This window comes from Dermacentor albipictus, chromosome 1 (genome assembly GCF_038994185.2).
Source record: "Dermacentor albipictus isolate Rhodes 1998 colony chromosome 1, USDA_Dalb.pri_finalv2, whole genome shotgun sequence".
Taxonomy (NCBI): domain Eukaryota; kingdom Metazoa; phylum Arthropoda; class Arachnida; order Ixodida; family Ixodidae; genus Dermacentor; species Dermacentor albipictus.
The window spans coordinates 27439032-27460374 of NC_091821.1; the positions used below are offsets into that span (position 1 = coordinate 27439032).

At 44.8% G+C, this 21343-nt stretch overlaps 1 protein-coding gene across 2 annotated transcripts in view; it reads left to right on the top strand.

Moving 5' to 3' along the window:
- The window catches only part of LOC135906055 (rap guanine nucleotide exchange factor 1-like), a 141286-nt gene that overhangs the window by 49605 nt on the left and 70338 nt on the right, over window positions 1–21343 (top strand). For both annotated transcript variants that reach the window (XM_065437203.2, XM_065437205.2), the window contains 4 exons: window positions 1918–2170; window positions 2963–3082; window positions 9548–9706; window positions 19784–19979. In XM_065437203.2, coding sequence (XP_065293275.1) covers window positions 1918–2170; window positions 2963–3082; window positions 9548–9706; window positions 19784–19979 — 728 coding nt within the window. The remainder of the gene's footprint in view (window positions 1–1917; window positions 2171–2962; window positions 3083–9547; window positions 9707–19783; window positions 19980–21343) is intronic.

Below are 21343 nucleotides of genomic sequence, written 5' to 3' on the forward strand. Positions count from 1 at the left end.
CTTAAAGGAATAAACCACCACCCAGAATGTCTTATCATGTTTTGATGGAAATGAAAAGACAATGATTTGTGCTGATAGGCTCGAACATGCTGTTTGTGGTTTAAGTAGGAGTTATAATTTTAAATTAGCATAAAAAGTCTTGAAAGATGGTATGTCACAATTTGTGGTGAAATAGTAGTACTGGGGCTGCATTCTTACCATGTAACCACAGACTACTGTACGTAAGTTGGCTGTTATTAAGTGTACCATATTACACTATTTATATTTTATAAGCATTTGCACTTTATTTTATGCATATTACGATTTAAGGAAAGATCAGGCTTACATGCGGCGTTGCCTGTGAGGCAACGAGTGGAATGACAGAACCTTGTCGTCCCCCATTGCATGGCAGTGCATATTACTGTTTCTCACACTAGTTCATATGTATGTAGCCTGAGTTGGGATTGCGCATTTAAGAAAATTCTTCGCTCCAGCTTGCTTAGGTTTTCAAGAGACAATATGCTTCCGAGTAGCAACCCACTGCACTGCACATCACACGGAAAAATACACTTCACTGTGGTAAAAACATTGTTTTTCATTTGAAAACTTGGCTTGGCTAAAAAGAAACCATGAAAGCATGTAGCTATATTGCTGAAATAATTCAGTTCAGGAAGCATGAGCCACATAATCAGCTTGATAAGTAAGAGAATTTCTTACAACTGGTGCCAACCTTGTTGTCAACTCCCCACCACTGCCGGTTTACAATCACTATCGCACTCGGCTCTCACTGTTTTAAGCATAGGAATCCATGAACACAACCACGACTTCAAATAGAAAAATTCTGATAATAATGTCCCTGATGTTCTCTGCATTACCAGTGTGATATTGGACATGGACTGGTAAGCTTTCCGTTGCATTAGGAAACAAAAAAGAAAGAGTACCATAAATGTTGGTTGTTAATTGCTTAAAGTTACGGCTGTCCTAAATGGTTCTTGTAGAATTGAACTGTGTAAAAGAAAAACAATTTTTGGTTTTAAAAGAGTCTATGTGTGTTCTTCGTACTCATTGTTTGCAATACTGTATGGAAAAAAACATATTGGACGAGGCAGGAAAGTGGTCCTTAACATTCTGGCATAATCAGGGTTTGGTCCAATAAGCTGTTTTACATGGTACTTTGTTTGAGGTTTTCTAGTTCACATTGAGGTTTAAAAAAGTCACAGAGTTTCTTATGACAATGTTAGGCAAGCATATTGAAGCATATAGAAGAAACTGGCATCAAGTGTTACATTCGCTTCGGGCTCAAAGTTATTGAAACTGTGGCTTTTGACAGGTCCATGACCTCCACATTCATAGTGGCAATGTGTAGGATCCAGGCTTGACTTACAGAAAGAATAGAAGGTAGTTTTATTTTCTTCAGAAAATAAACTAAATTTGTCCTCACCTAGGATTTGATTGCAGACTGCAACACATAAACCATCATGTGATCATTTTTTTTGTCACTCCCCCATCATTGTTTTTGCCATCCTCATCATGCCATTGTCGTCAGGCTGGCTATTGCTGTTTTGGGTGGCACTTCAGGCTTTCTTCCTAATGTCCTTCTACAATATTCCTTGTACATTAAATTATGTATAACATCTATGAACTGAATAATTAAGCTTAACACTTGCTTGGTGCCATTGCAAAAGCACAGTCAACCAGGCTAATCTGCTATGATCATTTTGCTCCAAGGAAACTTGTTGCATGAAAAGTGAAGGATGTAGTCCTGTTCTTCACAGCCGACGTGTTGCGTTATTTAAGGCTAAGTCAGGCGCCACTGCATGCGTTAACTCGGGTCTAATTGCAGCTGGCAGTCACTCTAAGTGCTTCTAGGACATTAAGGATATGACTGAGTGCAACAGGAACGGGCCCTGATTAGCTAGAGGTGCTGTGAAAATGCAGAAGCCAGCTCGATGGTTCCAGCTTGGATGCAGTGGCCCCTCCCCTGCCACCAAAAAAGAAGTCTGGGGCACTCAGCTCTAACTCTAACCTCCTGGAGCCTCTGTCAGCAGTGCTACGTTCGCCACTGTTTGGAGACTGGCAAGGCAGCAGCACCCTTAGCGGTGCCAGCAGCTTCGAGTCCTGCCTCCATCATTCAGCTGACGATCTCCTGGGCATATCTTCACCAGCCGCCTGGACTGCCACCACCCACAAGGTCTGTCTCTTGACTGTCATTGGTTGATCGGTAAAGAAACCTGCATCTGAAATTCAAACTCTGTTTCTGGAACAGGCACAAAAAGCCAATTGGCAAAACAACCTCACCCACGGCAAATATATTGGTGAAGGCTCTGTGAAAAATTAACTCACTCAGAAATGTAACTCAGAAATAATGGATCTGTCAAGTGATGGCAGCACAATACACCTAGACAAAATGCTTTGAGGCAGACTGCATTTACCAAGTTACAAGCAGAGATTTAAAAACATTATTCATGAAGTTTTATGGGCCAAACTATAATTAATTTGGCTTTAAATGCCCCCTTCCTTGTATGATTTATATGATTTAATATGAGACCAACTTGTTGAGCATTGTGTCCTGCTTGGTGCAGTATGCTTCCATAGTTCAACGAGCACCATCGTCTTCATTTTCATTAGTTAGAACAAAGGATATTTTAGCTTACTTTATGTCTGCAGAACTATGCTGTATAGTAAAATGGCAGCACAACGATGGTAGAGTGGGATGCTTTGGTGTTTTTTGCTGGGAGCTGCTGACAGCAATAAAGATGAAGTTGAAGTTGATTTTCACTCTAAGTGAAGGTGACAATCACATCGTCTTTCACGTGGTATGTATACTTCGCTGAGTAAAACTTGTTCTTTAGAAGGGGCAAGTCTGTTGAGATTTCATCATTGCTATGTCAAAAGCAGAACAGCTTGTGTGTACCGGATCTGACTCCGTTATGTAAATGGTAGCCTTGAGACTGCAATACTAGTATGTGCTCTTGTTTTTCAGACAAGCTATCAAAGCTTCAGCTACAACACTTGTACCACTACCGTCAGCGGCCGAAGCGACAGTGTCGACCAGCTCCTTAGTCACTCATCATCATCAACACATATATCAGCCATGAAGCAGGTACACAATTTATTGTTTGCTAGTGACTTTAATAGCATACACTAAAGCCAAATATATGATAAAGTTTGAAGTGCATGTTGCTTATCATAGGGGTAACAAAAGTACACATGCTTATCATGGGGGTAACAAAAATACTCATATAATATTTTAAGTTTCCCTGCCAAAACTTTTTTGAACAGCAGTGTGATGTCCCTGCCCCCTCTTTCTCTCTATTTTACCCCCTGCTTTCTTATATATATGGCAAAGACGACTAGCACAAATTATAACATTGAGAGACAAGCAGTCACAAGACACGTCTTTTGATTACATTAAAGTGGCATTGCTGTGGTACGGCATTACCCCCAAGTACACAGTACTTGGAAGAACCTCATATTCAAACCTGAATAATTCTATCTCTCCCACCCGCCCACCTACACATGTACGCACACAGCTGCAAATGCTAAAAGGCACCCTAGATTTTTCTTTACTATTGTTTTCAATCCACCTTGCAAGTGTGCACTATTAACACCACTATATCACAACTGTAAAACTATTAGAAATCCTGTGGACTTGCAAACTGTTCACACATGCTGGAACCAGGTTACTTTTCTCTAAACAAGTGTGTGAGAATGCACACTAATTATCATCTACCGTATTTATTCAAATATAAGGCGGGGGTTTTTTTTTCCCCAGAATCCTTAGCCTCAAGGTCTCCCCCCGCCTTATATGCGAATTTCACCTTATAGGGTGGCTTCACGGCATTGCAGCGCACGCTGCCGTGCAGCCACACCTAAAGGCAAAATTCGCATATAACCCACACTCCATGTGTTGGAGTTCCCCTCCCCTCTGTTTCGTGGTCACCATTCTGCGTTTTTGTGGTGGTTGTAATTCAGCGTTTGAGGCAATCCCAGCCGAGTCTGAATAAACCACCAGCTACTCTATATCGCCTTATATTAGTGTGCATAATATTTTTTTCTTGGGTCCCCTCAACTGGGGTGCACTCTCGCCTTATAATCGTGCTAATATTTTAGCTTAGTGCTTTTGGCATGTGATTTACATCTGTGCAGCAAAGCCCTAGAAGTCTTGGTGGTTTAAGCACCATTTTACCAATCTTCATGTAATAGCTTCATACATATGCACAATACAGTCATGTTATTTGTAGAATGGGTAAGTAAACTGAAGCAATTTAATTAGTTGCTGCCAAGTGTACAGTGTGTTGCAGCTGTGCTTGGCTACTTGAACCTTGCACAGTCGACTCTCGTTACAACAGACCCACATAATCCAACAAAAGAATGTCTGTTTTATCCGAAGTTCATAATATTCGAGACTCCTCATTTCCGAAACTTTCGTCGCGATGTCCAACAACTTTATTGCAAAGAATGAGTGACAAACATCCAAAGTATAAACAGGGTGTCTACTAACCAGGAATTCTCAGGGATTTTGATTAGCCTGAAAAAACTTGGGAAAACTCAGGGAATTTGTGCCTCTATCAGGGAAAATTAGCTGCAATTTTATTGAAAGGGTCGAAAGTCGTGGTAATGCTGGCTCGAGTAACAGACGGGAATCCTAATGAATTGTCTTTGACATCCTGTCGTCGGCTGGAGGAGTTACCAGTGTGCAGTGAATGACCGACTTTCTGGATGCCCGATAATTTAGACGGCTTCACGGCACTGCCACGCTTCCCATTGAGTCAATGTATTAGAACATCTAAAATTTCGGATGCAAGAACCTTTCGCCATCTGATTTTCTGGACGTTTTGCCATGACCGCAGGTCCGAAACAGCATTAATCAAAGCTACCACCGCTGCCATTTTGATTACCTCGCCGCCTCGAACCGGCACTCTCACTCGCAGATCCGCTGGCAGCCGTAGCCACCACTGCAGCAACGCTAGACTTAGCTGCTTCGACGTTCGCTATTAAGCTTCTTGCCGTTAGGTGCCGTGTTTTTCACTGAAAGAATTCGCAGCTGTCAGCAATGGCACCAAGCTTGGAAAGCACAGTATGTTGTATAATGCCGGTTCCCGAAAGTCAGCTTCGCCTCTATACAAAACTGTTACTTGGTGAACCATATGCAAACTTATTGCAGTGAAGCATAACAAGCGTGGGAAGGGGCTATTGCCACGGGACGTAGTATGTGCCGTATACTCGCATAACGATCACACTTTTTTTCCCAGAAAAATTGACGCAAAATCAGGGGTGTGATCATTATGCAGGTTCAATTTCCCGCGAAGAGAAATAAATTTTTTTTTTTTGTCCCGCGTTTGCAGCGAGACAAAAAAATATGGCGGCCGGCGGAGCAAGCCGAGCGCGTTGAACGTGATTTTTTTTTTCTTCTCGTGAGTACATTATGTGCATTTAAACAGTTTCTTTCGTATCAGTAATGAATAATATCGGCAAGTTTGCCGCAATAATATAGCCATGTCCACTTTGAGGGGACAGAAACAGATGGGTGCGCTTAGCTGCCAGTGACGTAGGAACACATGGCCGGCATGCTACGGAAACTGCGGCATCTATCTTCACTACTATCATAATACAGCATGTTTCCGCTAAGGGTGGGTGAATATCTTAACTGTGTTACAAGCGTTGGCGTATGAATAGGGTACACTGTTAACGTATCAGTGTAAACGTGGCTACTATCGTTGCTGCTCGCAATTTGTTGCGTGCCCACGAGCGCAGGTGAGAAGACTCGAAAGGCGCCTTTTTTGTTGTTGTTGGCCACAACCATTATAAAGCCTACACATAATAAAGGCAAGTTTGGTTGCAACTTTTTTTTTAGTCATGGAAGTGCGGAAAGTGATGAAAGTAATGAAATGAGGCATCAACTCAAGAATGTTTGGTGCCTGCAGACCGCTTGGTTTGTCTTGAAGAGTCGTTCGCTTAGCATTCAACAGATGGTAAGCGCAATCAATATTAGCTAGACTTGGCACACAACATATCGCTGCAGCAAGTTCTGGGTGCGATCATTACATGGGAAATTTTTAAAAAATCGAATTTTAACGACAAAATTCAGGGGTGCGATCATTATGCGGGTAAATACGGTATTTCTTAATTATACAGGCATGCACCCGGTATCTCTTGTCATAGTACGAGCACTGATATGTCTAACACGTGTACCGACAGGCCTTCAGAGCATTTTCGAATGTGCCTGTGGTGGTGTGAGCCCTTAGTTGCAGTAATAAGACATGCATTTATTTTTTCCAACTGGCCGATTTTTCGGCCGTTTCTGCAGCCCCTAGGGAGTTCGAAAAATCGGACGTAGACTGTGCAACTGACCAAGAAGATGCTTCAAATGGTCCATGGGGCGAACAAGTGGCAGAATGAGGACAAGAACAGAAAGGACCTACACATTGGGGAATAAATGGGAAAGCAAGCATCCTGCCACTGTTTTGAAGGAGCTTGAGCTCAAAAAAGTGTTGGCTGATGACGAGATGCAGGTGTCCCTCATCCAAACCAAAATAAACTCTTTAAAGCGTCATCATCATCAGCCTGGCTATGTCCACTGCAGGGCAAAGGCTTCTCTCATACTTCAACTGCCTCGGTCATGTGCTAATTGTGGCCATGTTGTCCCTTCAAACTTCTTAATCTCATTTGTCAACCTAACCTTCTGCCGCCCCCTGCTACGCTTCCCTTCTCTTGGAATCCAGTCCGTAACCCCTAATGACCATCGGTTATCTTCCCTCCTCATTACGTGCCCTGCGCACGCCCATTTCTTTTTCTTGATTTCCACTAAATGTCATAAACTCGCGTTTCTTCCCTCACCCAATCTGCTCTCTTCTTATCCCCTAACATTACACCCATCATTCTTCTTTCCATAGCTTGTTGCGTTATCCTCAATTTAAGTAGAACCCTTTTCGTAAGCCTCCAGGTTTCTGCCTCGTAGGTGAGTACTGGTAAGACAGCTGTTATGCACTTTTCTCTTAAGGGATAATGGCAAACTGTTGTTCATGATCTGAGAATGCTTGCCAAAGGCACCCCAGCACATTCATATTCTTCTGATTATTTCAGTCTCATGATCCGAATCTGTGGTCACTACCTGCTCTAAGTCGATGTATTCCCTTACCACTTCCAGTGCCTCGCTACCTATCATAAACTGCTGTTCTCTTCTGAGACTGTTAAGCATCGTTTAGTTTTCTGCGGATTAATTTTTAGACCCACTCTTCTGCATTGCCTGTCCAGGTCAGTGAGCATGCATTGCAATTGTTCCCCGGAGTTACTAAGCAAGGCAAAATCATCAGCGAATCCCAAGTTACTAAGGCATTCTCCATTAACTCTTATCCCCAATTCTTCCCAATCCAAGTCTCTGAATACCTCCTGTAAACACGCTGTGAATAGCGTTGGAGAGATCGTGTCTCCCGGCCTGCAGTAAAACGCAACACTGAGGCGTCGTGCGCAGGTTGAGAATATGTCAGGACAGTTGATGTTGACTCACGAGCTGTTGAGAGAGAATCTCAATTGTGACAAAGTTTGGGCCTCATACCACTGAGCTTACTATCAGTTAACAGAAATAGCTCATATTCGAAAATATTCGTTTCTGTGTGCATCTACTTTTTATTCGTATTTGAGAATGTCTGACTCAATTTGCCATTTTTCCAAAGACATTTTATTTGCTGTGCATTTTACTAACCCCTCCCTTCTATTCTCTTTCTGAATAAAATAAACACTACTCCTGAGTATTCAAATTGGATTAAGTCATTAATTTTTTTTTCATATGATTACTAGATAGTGACAGCATCGGGCGATATGGTTTCAGCCCGTCTTGGCATAAAACATAGTTCTGTATCACTCAGGGAATTTTGCAAAGGTACTCAGGGAAAACCTGGAAAACCCAGGGAATTTAGAAATTTCAATATGGTAGACATCCTGAAAACAAAAAAGTCGCAGTTTCGCCCGAAAAGCGACGCATCGATTGTGGTAGCTAATTAAGCAAGATAAGCGCGGCAGTAGCAGCGAGCGAATTGACTTTCATACTGTCTCTCGCTTCAACACGAACTAAACGTCGAAAGCACAGCACATACGAAGCTACCGGCAGTGGGCGCACTTTGTCCACATCGCAGATCGCTTTCAAGATACGGCGACCGCACGGGCGTGCACTTTGTCCTCATTGTAGATTATTTTCAAGATACGGCGCCCACGCTGTCGAACACTTTCTCCACATCGCAGATCGCTTTCAAGATATGGCGCCCGTGCGGGCACACACTTTGTCCACATCGCTGATCGTTTTCAAGAAACGGCGGCCCGCGCTGTCGAACACTTTGTCCACATCGCAGATCGCTTTCAAGATACGGTGCCCGCGCTGTCGAACACTTTGTCTCCATCGCAGATTGCTTTCAAGATATGGCGCCCGCACTGTCAAACACTTTGTCCACATCGCTGATCGCTTTCAAGATACGGCGCCCACGCTGTCGAACACTTTGTCCACATCGCAGATCGTCGCTGTCGAGATACGGCGGGCGCGCACTTTGTCTACATCACAGATCGCTTTCTAGATACGGCGACCGCACGGGCGCGCACTGGGACCTCATCGTAGATCGTTTTCAAGATACAGCGCCCGCGCTGTCGAACACTTTCTCTACATCGCAGATCACCTTCAAGATACGGCGCCCGTGCGGGCACACACTTTGTCCACATCGCTGACCGTTTTCAAGAAACGGCGGCCCACGCTGTCGAACACTTTGTCTCCATCGCAGATTGCTTTCAAGATATGGCGCCCGCGCTGTCGAACACTTTGTCCACATCGCTGATCGCTTTCATGATACGGCGCCTGCGCTGTCGAACACTTTGTCCACATCGCAGATCGTCGCTTTCGAGATACGGCGGGCGAGCACTTTGTCCACATCACAGATCGCTTTCTAGATACGACAACCGCACGGGCGCGCACTTTGTCCACATCGCTGATCGCTTTCAAGATACGGTGCCCGCGCTGTCGAACACTTTGTCCACATCGCAGATCGCTTTCAAGATACGGCAGCCGCGCCATTAACAGTAGCCACCGAAGTAGAACTGCCTCCCACCTCTTTGCCTCGCCTCCTCCACTCCGTGCCTCGCGCGTGAAAGACGGCTTGCTTCCGCCCCGCTTTCCTCCCTCCCTCGTGCGCTAGATATTGTGCTTGAGCCAGGATCGTTGGCTGACCCTTGCATGTCAGTTGCCAGCGCCTGTCGACACGACACGGCAAAAGTCCATTTTTACTCTCGCTTTTGACAAAAATTGCTACTAATTTCATCCGCAGTAGCCGATAGTCCGTTGTAGCGCAGTCCGTTATAAGCGAACTTCGTTGCATATGGTCCTAAAGCTGAAATATGTTCCGTTATATCCGAGTCTGTTGTACGTGGGTCCATTGTAATGAGTGTAGACTGTATTAGAGAGAGTGAGCAGCTTTTTAGTGAGCAGATTTCTTCCCATGCTTCTTTTTTGGCATTGTCTTGCGGAATGTTGCGCACACACTGTGTTTATAGTCAGTTTTTAAAGGTTGCTGTTGTTTGTGTGCAGGTGGACAAGACACTTGCTTCTGTCAGCCACCAATCATTTGAGCTGACGGGATCTGCTTTTGGGACTAGTGTGGATGAAATCAAACCGGCCCTTCCCATCAAGCAGCGTTCTGCCAGGACAAGGACCCCATCTCAGTATGACAACGTTTCAGACGCTGAGGTCTGGCAGTTATCTCTTATTACATTTGTTTTTTTTCTGTGTTTATGCATGTACAGTGGAATCTCGATGATACGAATCTCACGGGGTCACGAAAAATATTCGTATTAGCCGACATTCGTATCATCCAAACAATTACAGCTAGCTAAATTAAAGAGTGAGAGGTGAATTCACTCAGGCACACGTACGTAAAAAGCATTTATTTCTTGAAGGAAAAGTCTCCGATGTCCTTCTGCTTCTTTTTCTTTGTCAGGTCGATTAGCAGACTTTGTTCAAATCCATAAAAACGCGTCCACGTGTCGTCGCTGATTTCATCCGCGGCCATAACACGCCTCAGAACTTCGAGTGCATGCAGCATTTCAGCCGCCGGTGGTGGTCCTTCGCCGTCGCCCACGTCAAAGACGAGAACGCGGCTAGAAGCACAGCATCCACTCCGTCCGATGGCACGCGGAAAAGGAGGAAAAGCAACAAAAGTGCCACCGCTTCAAACCCTTCGCGCCCAGTCCCGCCACTGTCCGGCGCCACGTCCGCGCCTCCGCACCAAAAAAGAGAGAGGGAGAAATCGCGCTGTTCTCTTTCACTGCCGTCGGTGGGGCTCGCGGTCGCGTCTGTCCGTGCACTAGAATGGTGCCAACTGTGGCCTCTTCTCCGCGCAGCGGCGCAACCTCCTCCCCTCCTTAGCAACCGGCACGCCGGTCGGGGGCGCAGCTGCGCATAGCAACTGTGACGTCACACAGTAGCAGTAGAACGAGTGCGCGGGCGTCGGCGGTGGCAGCTGCACCGCCGCTCCTTCATCAGATGTCTCGTTGCAGTCGAGTGAGACCCGCAGCTTCGAAGCGACCCAGTGATTGCACGCCAAGCGGTTCTAGAAGCGGCAGCGGACGCCGGATTCCCCCAACATCAAACGCCAGAAGAACAAGGAGCGAATGCGCGTGCAACAAATAACCATGTCACCAGATGCGAAAGCAAGGGAGGCAGAACGGAAACGCCAACAGCGACTGATTAGATCGCTGGGTACTAAAGGCAGGGAAGCAGAACGCAAGCGGCAGCAGCGACAGGCGATATCGCCGAACACCAAAGCGAATGAATTGGAGCGCAGACGGCAGCAGCGACCGGTCATTTCACCAAACAGTAAAGCCAGGGAAGCGGAGCGCAGACGGCAGCAGCGTCTGGCCTTCGCCAAGCACACTTTCAAATTTCCAGTGTCTTCGGTAATATTCGTATCAACCAATGCGGGTCGAAAATTGATTCGTAACAACCGTTCTCTAGCACGTTGGAAACTAATGGGGCTCGACCAGGACCACAGAAAAACTCGTATCATCCAGAAATTCGTATTAGCCGTGATCATATCATCGAGATTCCACTGTACGTGCTATGATGTAAGCCACACTGACTGCTGGTGGCCACAAAACAAAGATTCTTTCTTGTTGCTACTGGCAGTAACTAAGGAAACAAAAATACTTTTTTCAGCAATTACACTTTCGGCTTTATCAAAGATAGCAAAAGAAAGAAATGACTTTTCTTGCACTACCTGCAGTAAAGAAATGCCTATATTTTATGGCCATGCTTCAAGATCATGCTGTGATGGTAATACACTGTAGCAACACTCCTGCCTTCTTTTCCATCAACCATATCACCAAGCTGCTCACTCGTGGCGTGCATAAGGAGCATGTCTCATGTCATTCTAGTACTGGAACAGCAGGTGGTGCATTAGTGCTGTGTTTTGCTTGAAAGCTAGCTGTGTGCATATACTTCCCGATAATGTTTGTACGTTCAAGTATACGTGCAAGTGGTCTGTTCCAACCTTTGTGTCCACAGGTGTGTGTGTTATGAGCATCCCATTGCATACATATGGTGTGTGAGGACTTAGTTAAACCAAAACTTTTAAGCAAAATAACATCAATGGCAAAAATTGTGGTCTTCAATAGCGCTATTTATTTTTTTAATAATTTGCTTAATTAAAAAAGAATATTTTCAAAATAATTTTGTTAAGTAGATTACGAGCAGTAAACAGTGCTAAACAACAGGACAAAGAGAGGAACACAGACAACAGCGCTGACTAACAACCAAGTGTCTTTATTCTTCCAGTCAGCATATACCGTATTTACTCGCCTATTGATCGCACCCCTGAATGTTGTCATCAAAATCTGCTTTCTTTTATTTCCTGTGTAATGATCGCACCCCGAACTTGCCGCAACGATATGTCGTGTGCCAAGTCTAGCTAATAATGATCACGCTTACCATCTGCCAAATGCTACGCAAATGACTCTTCCAGACAAACCAAGCGGTCTGCACGCACCAAACATTCTTAAGCAGATGCCCTATTTCATTCCTTTCATCACTTTCTGCACTTCCATGACAAAAAAAAAAGCTACAACCAAAGTTGCCTTTATTATGCATAGGCTTTATAATGGTTGTTGTCAACAACAACAACAACAAAGAAGGCGCCTTTCGATTCTTCTCGTCTGCACTCGTGAGCACGCAACAAATCGCGAGCGGCAACCATAGCAGCCACGTTTACACTGATACGTCAGAAGTGTACCCTGTTCATATGCAGACGCTTGTAACACAGCTATTTGCCCACCCTTAGCGGAAACGTGCCATATTAGGATAGTATTGAAGACAAATGCCGCAGTTTCCACAGCCTGCCCACCTTGTGTTCCTATGTCACTGGCAGCTAAGTGCACCCATCTGTTTCTGTGCTCTCAAAGTGGACATGGCTACGTTATTGCCATAAACTTGCCGATATTAACGATACTATTCATTACTGATACGGAAAAAACTGTTTCAATGCACGTAATGTACTCACGAGAAGAAAAAAAAATCATGTTCGGCTTGCTGTGCCGGCCGCCATTTTTGTTTTGGTGTCCCGCACTACATGCAGCGGCAGCCGCCTATTTGTTAACCTGTTGTCATTCCGCAGAAAATGCGGGATGAAAAAAAAAATTCTTTCTGCGGGAAATTTAACTCGTGTAATGATCGCACCCCTAAATTTGCGTCGATTTTTTCTGACAAAAAGTGCGATCATCATTATGCGAGTAAATACGGTATATACTCCACCACTATCTCAAAGCACAGAATCAACAGAATTCAGTATGCACAGGAGCAAAAATTGCAGTTAATGCGATAGGAAGGCAATCTTTTTCGGAAGGAGAGAAATAGAGGGAAGGCTTACACATGCAAAAGGATAGAAAGTCGGGCGAGTTGGTATGGTAACGTGATCTTGGATTGTAGCGCGAAGGGAACACGGACACACCCTAGTTCACACCTGTGTTCACAGTACCTTCACAATACGTGTACTAATCTGAAGTAATCTTTTTTTTGGGTTTCCTTCTTTGACTTCCATACCTCCTGATATATTTAACTATGGTTTTTACCTTGTCGCATTCTTACGCTGCGGTTTTTGCAATCACCTATATATGTGTGTGTGTTTGTGTTTGTGTGTGTGTGTGTGTGTGCGTGCGTGCGTGCGTGTGTGTGTGTGTGTGTGTGTGTGTGTGTGTGTGTGTGTTCTTCGTTTTAATAAAAATTTAGTTGAGAGCCTTCGTTTTAATAAAAATTTAGTTGAGAGTTAGCGCTCGTCCTGTCTGCTCCTTTCTGTGTCCGTGTTCACTTCGCGCTACAATCCAAGATCAGGCTTACACATGCTTCGCCGCTATTATGAATGTGGAAAGCTTCGGAAATAAGACGTGCGCAGTCATCGTGCTATTTTGACAGATAGGTCACATCTTTAAAAGACAGCTTGCAGCCACATTCGTTTGCAATGCAGTGATAACTGACTATATCTTGCTCATTTTTGAACTTTGTTTGAGTGTTCGCGCATGCGGTCATTGATGCACTGCCTCGTTTGCCTGGCTACTTGCAATTCGAAGCTTGCATCTACTTGGTGGTCACAAGACCTCATGAGGACCGCCTTCATGCAAGATCTCGCAATACCACACTTAACTATCTTTGAGAGCGCGGAGGAAAAGGGAAGAAGGCTCTTATGAGACCGAGGAGCATAACCCCAAAATATGTTATCCCATATGGGCACCAGGTTGTGCATAATCTCAAAAAGGTTGTCAGCAGGGCAGGCATTAGGTTGCTGTTCACTGCCAGAAATAAGTTAGGTAGCCTGTGCCATCAAGTCAATTGGGTGACTGAGAACAACAAAAAAAGCTGTAAAAATCAGCACAGGCAGAGGTTCACTGTTGACTGTTGTGACTCTGTGTTTTATAAGATTCCTCTTTCATGCAAGCGTTGTTATATCGGTCAAACGGGGCGGTACATGAATGACCACATGTGCGAACATTCAAAGTTCAAAAACAAGCTAGGGATAGTCAATTATCAGTGCATTGCAATGAATGCGATTGCAAGCCGTCTTTTAAAGATGTGACCTATCTGTCAAAATACCACAATGACCGCGCACATCTTGTTTCCGAAGCTTTCCACATTCATAATAGCGGCAAAGCATGTGTAAGCCTTCCCTCCATTTCTCTCCTGAAAGAGATTGCTTTCCTATCACATTCATTGTACTTTTTGCCCCTGCACCTGCTGAATTCTATTGATTCTGTGCTTTGAGATAGTTGTGGAGTAAGGTATATGTGCTGACTGAAAGAATAAAGAGACTTGGTTGTTAGTCAGCGCTGTTGTCTGTGTCCCTCTCTTTGTCTTGTTGTTTAGCACTGTTTACTGCTCGTAATCATGACCCAACCAGCCCAAATGCGGGCTCTTCTGCTGTTAAATAGATGTTTCCTATACCAAGGTTTTACTGTTTCACTGTTCACTTGTCATGTTAATTGGCTGTTTCCATGCATTACATTTTTTCCCTTCTTTTGTTCAGTTACAGCGGAGCTGTATACATCTATCATCCCATACATTTTTCAATATCCGTTCCTCAAAACTCCTGCGTCCTGTATGAGGAGGCTATGCAAACCAGTACGACATGGGCTGACTCTGGCGTAATAAGAGGAAAAGCTAAGAAACCACCCAATACATAGTTTCATACAATAATTACTAGCGGTAACTCTGGTGCTAGTGTCTACAGGAGCCGCAATTGGGGCAGTTCAGCCAGCATGGAAATTATGGGAAATACATGTATTTGCCTAACCTTCGTCCTTCTGGCTTTAAACGTCGCTTCAACTATGTAAATTTGGCATTTTCAACAAAGTACTGTGTAATAAATAATTCATCATCGGCCTGTCTTTATGTCCACTGCAAGACGAAGGCCTCTCTCTGCGTTCTCCAATTACCCCTGTCCTGCGCCAACTGATTCCAACTTGTTGCTGCGAATTTCCTGATTTCATCACCCCACCTAGTTTTCTGCTGTCCTCGACTGCACTTCCCTTCTCTTGGCACCCATTCTGTAACTCTAATGGTCCACCGGTTATTCATCTTGTGCATTTCATGGCCTGCCCAGGTACATTCGTTTGTCTTAATGTCATTTAGAATGTTGGCTATCCCTGTTTGCTTTTTGATCCACACTGCTCTCTTCCTGTCTCTTAAGGGGGCCTTGAAGCACCCCTTGGGCTTGGTAAAATAACCTAGTCCGCAAGTAGCATATACTGCTGTGAACATCTCAGCCAAGTTTTGCTGTCGTACGCGCTGCGTGGAGCTCGCAAGCGGATCACTAAGTTGCCTTTTTCTCTAACGCTCTCTTCTCAACAGAAAGCCCTGTCCTCGCTCTCTTCTTCACGCTTTATTTCATCATTTCCTTAGATGGCTGCTATTGGCCTATAGCTGACATAAAGCTGCGGTCAGCTGTATGGCGTAGATACTGCAGCCACCGCGGGGTGCCACCACGAGTGCACTGGCTAAGTGCACTGCAGCTCGCTGAGGACAACTGCGTTTGACTTATGTTAAGCACGTTGTAGGCGCCAGTGGCAGAAGCTGTGGCGTCTACATTAACATCCAAAATTAAATTTGAACTGCACGCCATGGTGACATTTAGAAGGTGGAGCGTTGTGGGCACGCCCCACTGCGCTGTAGCCTTTGCAGTGCAAGGCTTTGAAGAAGGAACGGGAGCGTAGTGAAGGCTGTTTTTGATTGCCAATAACTCTGCTTCTGCTGAATGCATTTGAGTACTTTTCGTGGCAAACTATTTCTGAAATAGCCTTTTTCTACTTCAAATGCCTTTCTCCACTTCGATAAAAAGTGTTTCAGGGCCCCTTTAACGTTACGCCTAACATTTTTCATTCCATTGCTCTTTGTGCAGTCCTTAACTTCTTCTCGAGCTTCTTTGTCGACTTCTAAGTTTCGATCCCATATGTTGGCACCGGTAGAATGCAGTGATTGTACACCTTTCTTTTCAGTGATAGTGGTAAGCTCCCAGTCAGGATCTATTCAAATAAACATTATTAAAATAATCTACCAGTAGGATTCAAACACAGGTCCTCTAGCACAGAAGCCTGACATTGAAATCATTGTCACAGACGCATGCATCAACAAGCAGCATAGAACACCCTTGTGAACTTCTTGCATCTTGAGACGCTTGACACGTTTCAATTTGGACACCTTGACTGGTTGAGCCGCTATTAGTAGTGATTGTGCATGTTCGCAGAGCTTTCTACAGACGTGCAAGTGAAAAGCCCCAAAATAAGTAAACTTTTGCACTCAGTCATGTGCTTTGTCTTTTTTACAGCTCTGCTGGTAGCCCACATTCAGAGTAGAATGGCTGCAAATTTTTTTATGCTGAATGATTTCTTCCATGAACTTCGGTGAAATATGTCTTGTAGTTTAAGCTTCTTTCCTGTATATCTTCATTAAGCCTCAATATTGAACTACAGCTCATACCACTTATAACATAACCGCTTTAGTGCAGGACTGGATATAATAGTCTTTCCCTACTCCCGTTTAACTGAAGCAAGGTGTGAAATGGGCTAGTTGGTATGTTTCATTACGATGTGGACAGCACGGAGGACAAAGACGAAAAAGTAATGATGAGGACAAGCGCTGACTTTCCACTGAACTTTATTACTAAGAACACACATATATACCCTCGTGCACATGATCACAATATGTGTTCTTTGGTAATAAAGTTCAGTTGGAAGTCAGCGCTTGTCCTCGTCATTCCCTTCTTGTCTTTTTCTGTCAGCTGTGCCTTGCACATCCTCCCGTTTAACTTCCCATAGAACTCAATGTATCCGCCTGCCGCTTATAGTGCAGCTGTGCGAGACGAAATGTGCTTGCCAGAAAATCCTACAGACAAGCAAGGCAGCGAGCATGCTTCGAGAAGAAGGTGTGCTGGCCAAAGGGAGAGCGACAGGCAATTCAGAGGATTAGATCTAGACGTGGGGCACGCGAGCAAGGAGCTCAGGAGAGAGAGAGAGAAAAAAATGAGTCTGCAGAGTTACCTTGGTAATGGAGAAGCGTTTTGCTCTGGCCATGCACGTGGTACGCACCAAATGCATGTGCAGTGTCTCTCTGGCTTTTCCGTTTGTGTGCAGAAAATAAATATTGTCGACAGATTTTTTTCTGACATGGGTAGGGGTTGCAAAAATGTCTGAATTATCGGGCAGTCCGGAAGAACAAATTTCAGCGGTAAAATCAATTTGTTGCTTTTTACAGCTCCAGCACCACAGAAAAACATTCGAGGCCGGGAGTGCATTTAACGTTCGCCTGGCGTGATGTGCGTCATCACAAAGTGCAGATACTGCATGTGCGACCTTGACACCCCGATGCTATCAGTTTTAAACTTTTCCACAAATTTGTCAGTTTGGAATGTTACACAAGCGAGTTTTTCCCACTCCTACCAGTATATGTGCACATGCAAAATTCTTCAGTCCACATTTGGGGTAGTTGCCGGTTGATGCCCACAAACCCCGCATCACGCGCATTGCTGTTGGTGCAGCCTGTGCATGGGATCTCGTGCCAGATCAATGTGTATTCAACTACGGGTATGAATCTCTATCAAGGGTGAGCCTCCCACGACGGCATACTGCCCGACACCCTGCTGTCTAGGCCTAACCAGCCTCATCTCGTCGGCGGCCTCAATTTCGGTTTGGTTCAGAGTCAATTAAATGCTTCACAGTGGCTGTGTGGGCACTTGGAAAATGGAAAAACAATCTCCCTAACAAAAGTGAGGGCACATCCCAGTCCAATGCTTTGATTCCTGATACATGCAGCTGCTTGATCTACACATTTTGCAAGTGCACAGGCATGAAAAATGTTGTGGTTATACAGTTAAACCTTGATATAACGAACATCAATATAACGAAATTCTCAATATAATGAAGTATTTAACTTTTCATAACCTCTTGTCCATAGAACACCATGTAATTAGAACCCCAATATAACGAAGTATGTTTGTAGGCGATTTCAGTATAACAATATTTCACTACCGCTGCAAAGGAATGCAGAGACAACAGATAGAAACCGTCGTGAATGCAGATGGTCAAATAATTACAAGCGGCTGCTTGCAAACGCAGCTCTCAAATCGCATGCAGTGCTACGCAAGTGACCGCTGAAGTGAAGCAGCATCATGTTTCGTATAAAGTTCAAGTGCGATAAGATCCTATCGTGCCCTGCGCACTTTGTGCTTTATATGGGAGTGAAGGCGTGCGACAGTGAGAAAGAAAGATGGTGGCTTTACGCATGAGTGCCGCCTCCCTGTGCAAGCAAAGGGAAAGAGGGGTAGGGGAACGAGCTCGTGATAACACGATCAAGCGCGCGCGCACACGCGGGGCGGGGCAGGGCGGGGCAGGGCGGGGCGGGGCGGGGCGGGGCGAGGCGGGGCGAGGCGGTGCTGGGCAGAGGGTGGTGCTGTAAGCTGGCACGCATCGCGATTTCTGGCGCGCATCTCAGTTGTGGCTACGCATGGCTGTAAGTGCGGCTGAGTGCATACACAGCCGCGCACCCTGCTTTAGAGATAATCTGCCGCTTTTGCAAAGAGTGGGCATGCCGAGATGGCATCGCGTCATGTAAGCTGTCCTCCTGTGTGTTTAGTATTGAAGGTTGCATACTCTCGAGTTTCGGAGACCCGTTAAAGCCAGTGGCAGATGAAGCATTTGCTCCGCACTACCAGCGCTTTTCATGATAGTGTCGTTCCAGTGCAGGCGACGCTATCAGCTGCGGGGGCGGAGTGCATGCAAAAGCGTGGCTGGGTTCGCTTAATTCGTACCACCTATGTGAAGATTTCATCAACGTGAAGAGTTCATAGAAATAAATAGTTTTCTCATTCAAATTTGCTTTTTTCGATTGCCCGATAATTCGGGAAATTCTGCGGCCCCCTTCCGTGTAGGAAAAATCAATCGGTTACTGTACTTATTTGCATAAAAGGTCAAATTTCAATACAACGAAATTTTAATATAACGAAGCAAATTGTCGACTTTACCTACTTAGTTATATTTAGGTTTAACTGAAGTGCGGTACCACTTATAGTGCGGAAATTTGCGACTCCAGCGACTTATGTTATAAGTGGTCTAGGCTGTATTAAACTTGAGTGAACCATGTAAAATGGATTAGTTTGTCTAGTGTAAGTCATGGGTAAGCATTGCAACACACTTAGTGACTCGAAAGACTTGTTGAATTTGTAAAATGAATTATTCCTTTTTTTTTCTTGTGCCCTCTGCCTTAACATGCTTGGATGTGCATTGGCATTTTGTGTGGGTGAGCTTAAATTTGTGAACAGTCATGGATACAAGCACAACATAAGAAGGGTTTGAAGGTGTGATTCAGTGTCAAGTCATGTGGCTGGACAAATGCGCAAATTGTGCTGTGATCTCACATGAAAGGAAGAGCACTTCTTTCTGAGAAACCTGTATGGGCTTCCTTTGTAGCTTTGTGTTATGTTCAGGTGGATGGCAATTTCCCCTTTCATTCAACTCTGAGCCTTAATAACATGTGAAGGAGAGGCCGCCTGGCAACTGCTCCAGCATTGGCCATTGTCAAATTGCTGTAAATCAAGGGAAGCATATTATGCAAGAAAGCAGAGTTTATACGAGACAGCACTAGACCCTACAGACTGCTACATTGAGCATCTGAACCTAGCTTCATGTGTGCATGGTGTAAAGGGCATAATACGGTTGCTGATGTATAAATTTATCAGCACCCAACATAAAAAGGCTTCATTTCATTAAGAACTGTGAACATTTGTGTTTTCAGGATTTGGCAGATGGTGAAAGATGGAAAAATGAACACTGGCATACCACACAAACCACAGATATGATGGGCTGCAAGGTGATTGGCCACGAGCCGTCATGCCCACAACATGGCCAGCTGACAAATGCCTCTTCAACAAATATCTCTGCTGCAGCTGAGGATGGCCGACCACCGCCCCTTCCTCCAAAGAAAAAAATGAGTAAGCACTTGATTGATTGGTTGATTGATTAATTGATTGATTTTAATGTCTCAGAGCAACAGCTGAGCAACAAGAACAGGCTGCAGTGCAGGACAGAGAGGGGACAAAAGAACGGGAAAGACACCTCATGGGCATTGTTCATTTCATTGTTGTGTCCCCGTCTCACGTACTGCACCATAAAGAATGCTTAATCAACTAGCACACCAACTTGTGGTAAGACATACAGATTAATTTTGACCATGCAGATTTCTTGGCTCATATTTCTTTAGTGTGTACCTAAATGAAAGTACTAGACGAGTGTTTTTGAATTCTGCCAACCTTTGGAATGCAGCTGTATTGGCTGAGAATCAATACCACGACTACGTGCTTAGCAAACAGGTGCATCCAAGTAAACATTTCTAAGAGTGTTGCATAGTTCCACATTGGAGCACAGATTGATTTCACAGAGGGTTCTCAGCACAGATGTATTTTCAGCGCAGCCTCATTTCATTTCACTTAGTAAACATCAGCTTAGAACGACAGAAAGCTGAGCTAGTTGGTAAGGATTCATAATGCAAAATAGAAGTGAGGCGTGCAGACAGGACACAAGAGTAGAGAAGTGGACAACACGAACGCCGAAGAAGAACAACACAACACGAACGCCGAAAATAGAAGTGAGGCGTGCAGACAGGACACAAGAGTAGAGAAGTGGACAACACGAACGGCGTTCGTGTTGTCCACTTCTCTACTCTTGTGTCCTGTCTGCACGCCTCACTTCTATTTTGCATTATGTAAACATCAGGTCCATGTCATAAAGGGCCCCTCACCAGGTCTGGCCATTTTGAGCTGACAAGCGCAGAGCATACAATGCGCGCCAACGATCGTGTTTGCAAAGAATTACATTGTTACGCGCCGCGGAAAGGCCTGAAATTTCAATTCGAACGCCGTTTCCCTCTTCACTCGCGGCGAATCCGCCCGGAGAGGGACGGTAGGAGAAAACAAGGAGAAAAAAAGATCCTCGAGGTCCGGCATGGGAGAAGGCAGGGAAGGAATTTCGCTTGCAGAGGTAGATAGGGCAAGTGGAGAGAGTGTCTTGCTAGGCACTGGAGCTTGCCTCCTGAAATCGTGGGTTTGCGGCACTGCAATATTTCTATCTCGGCTATTAATGAGCCGATTTGAAAAATTTTTGCTGCAGAGCACTCCCCAGAGGACACATAACAACTTGCAGCATATAACCAAAATTTGCTGTGGGGCCTGGTGAGGGGCCCTTTAAAGAAGTTGTTTTTCGCTGTGCAGTAGAGGAGTGTGTGCGTGTCCTTGCAACAAGCAGTTTCATTATGGATTGCATTCATGAATAGGCGGAGTAAATTAACGCTGCTGCTAAT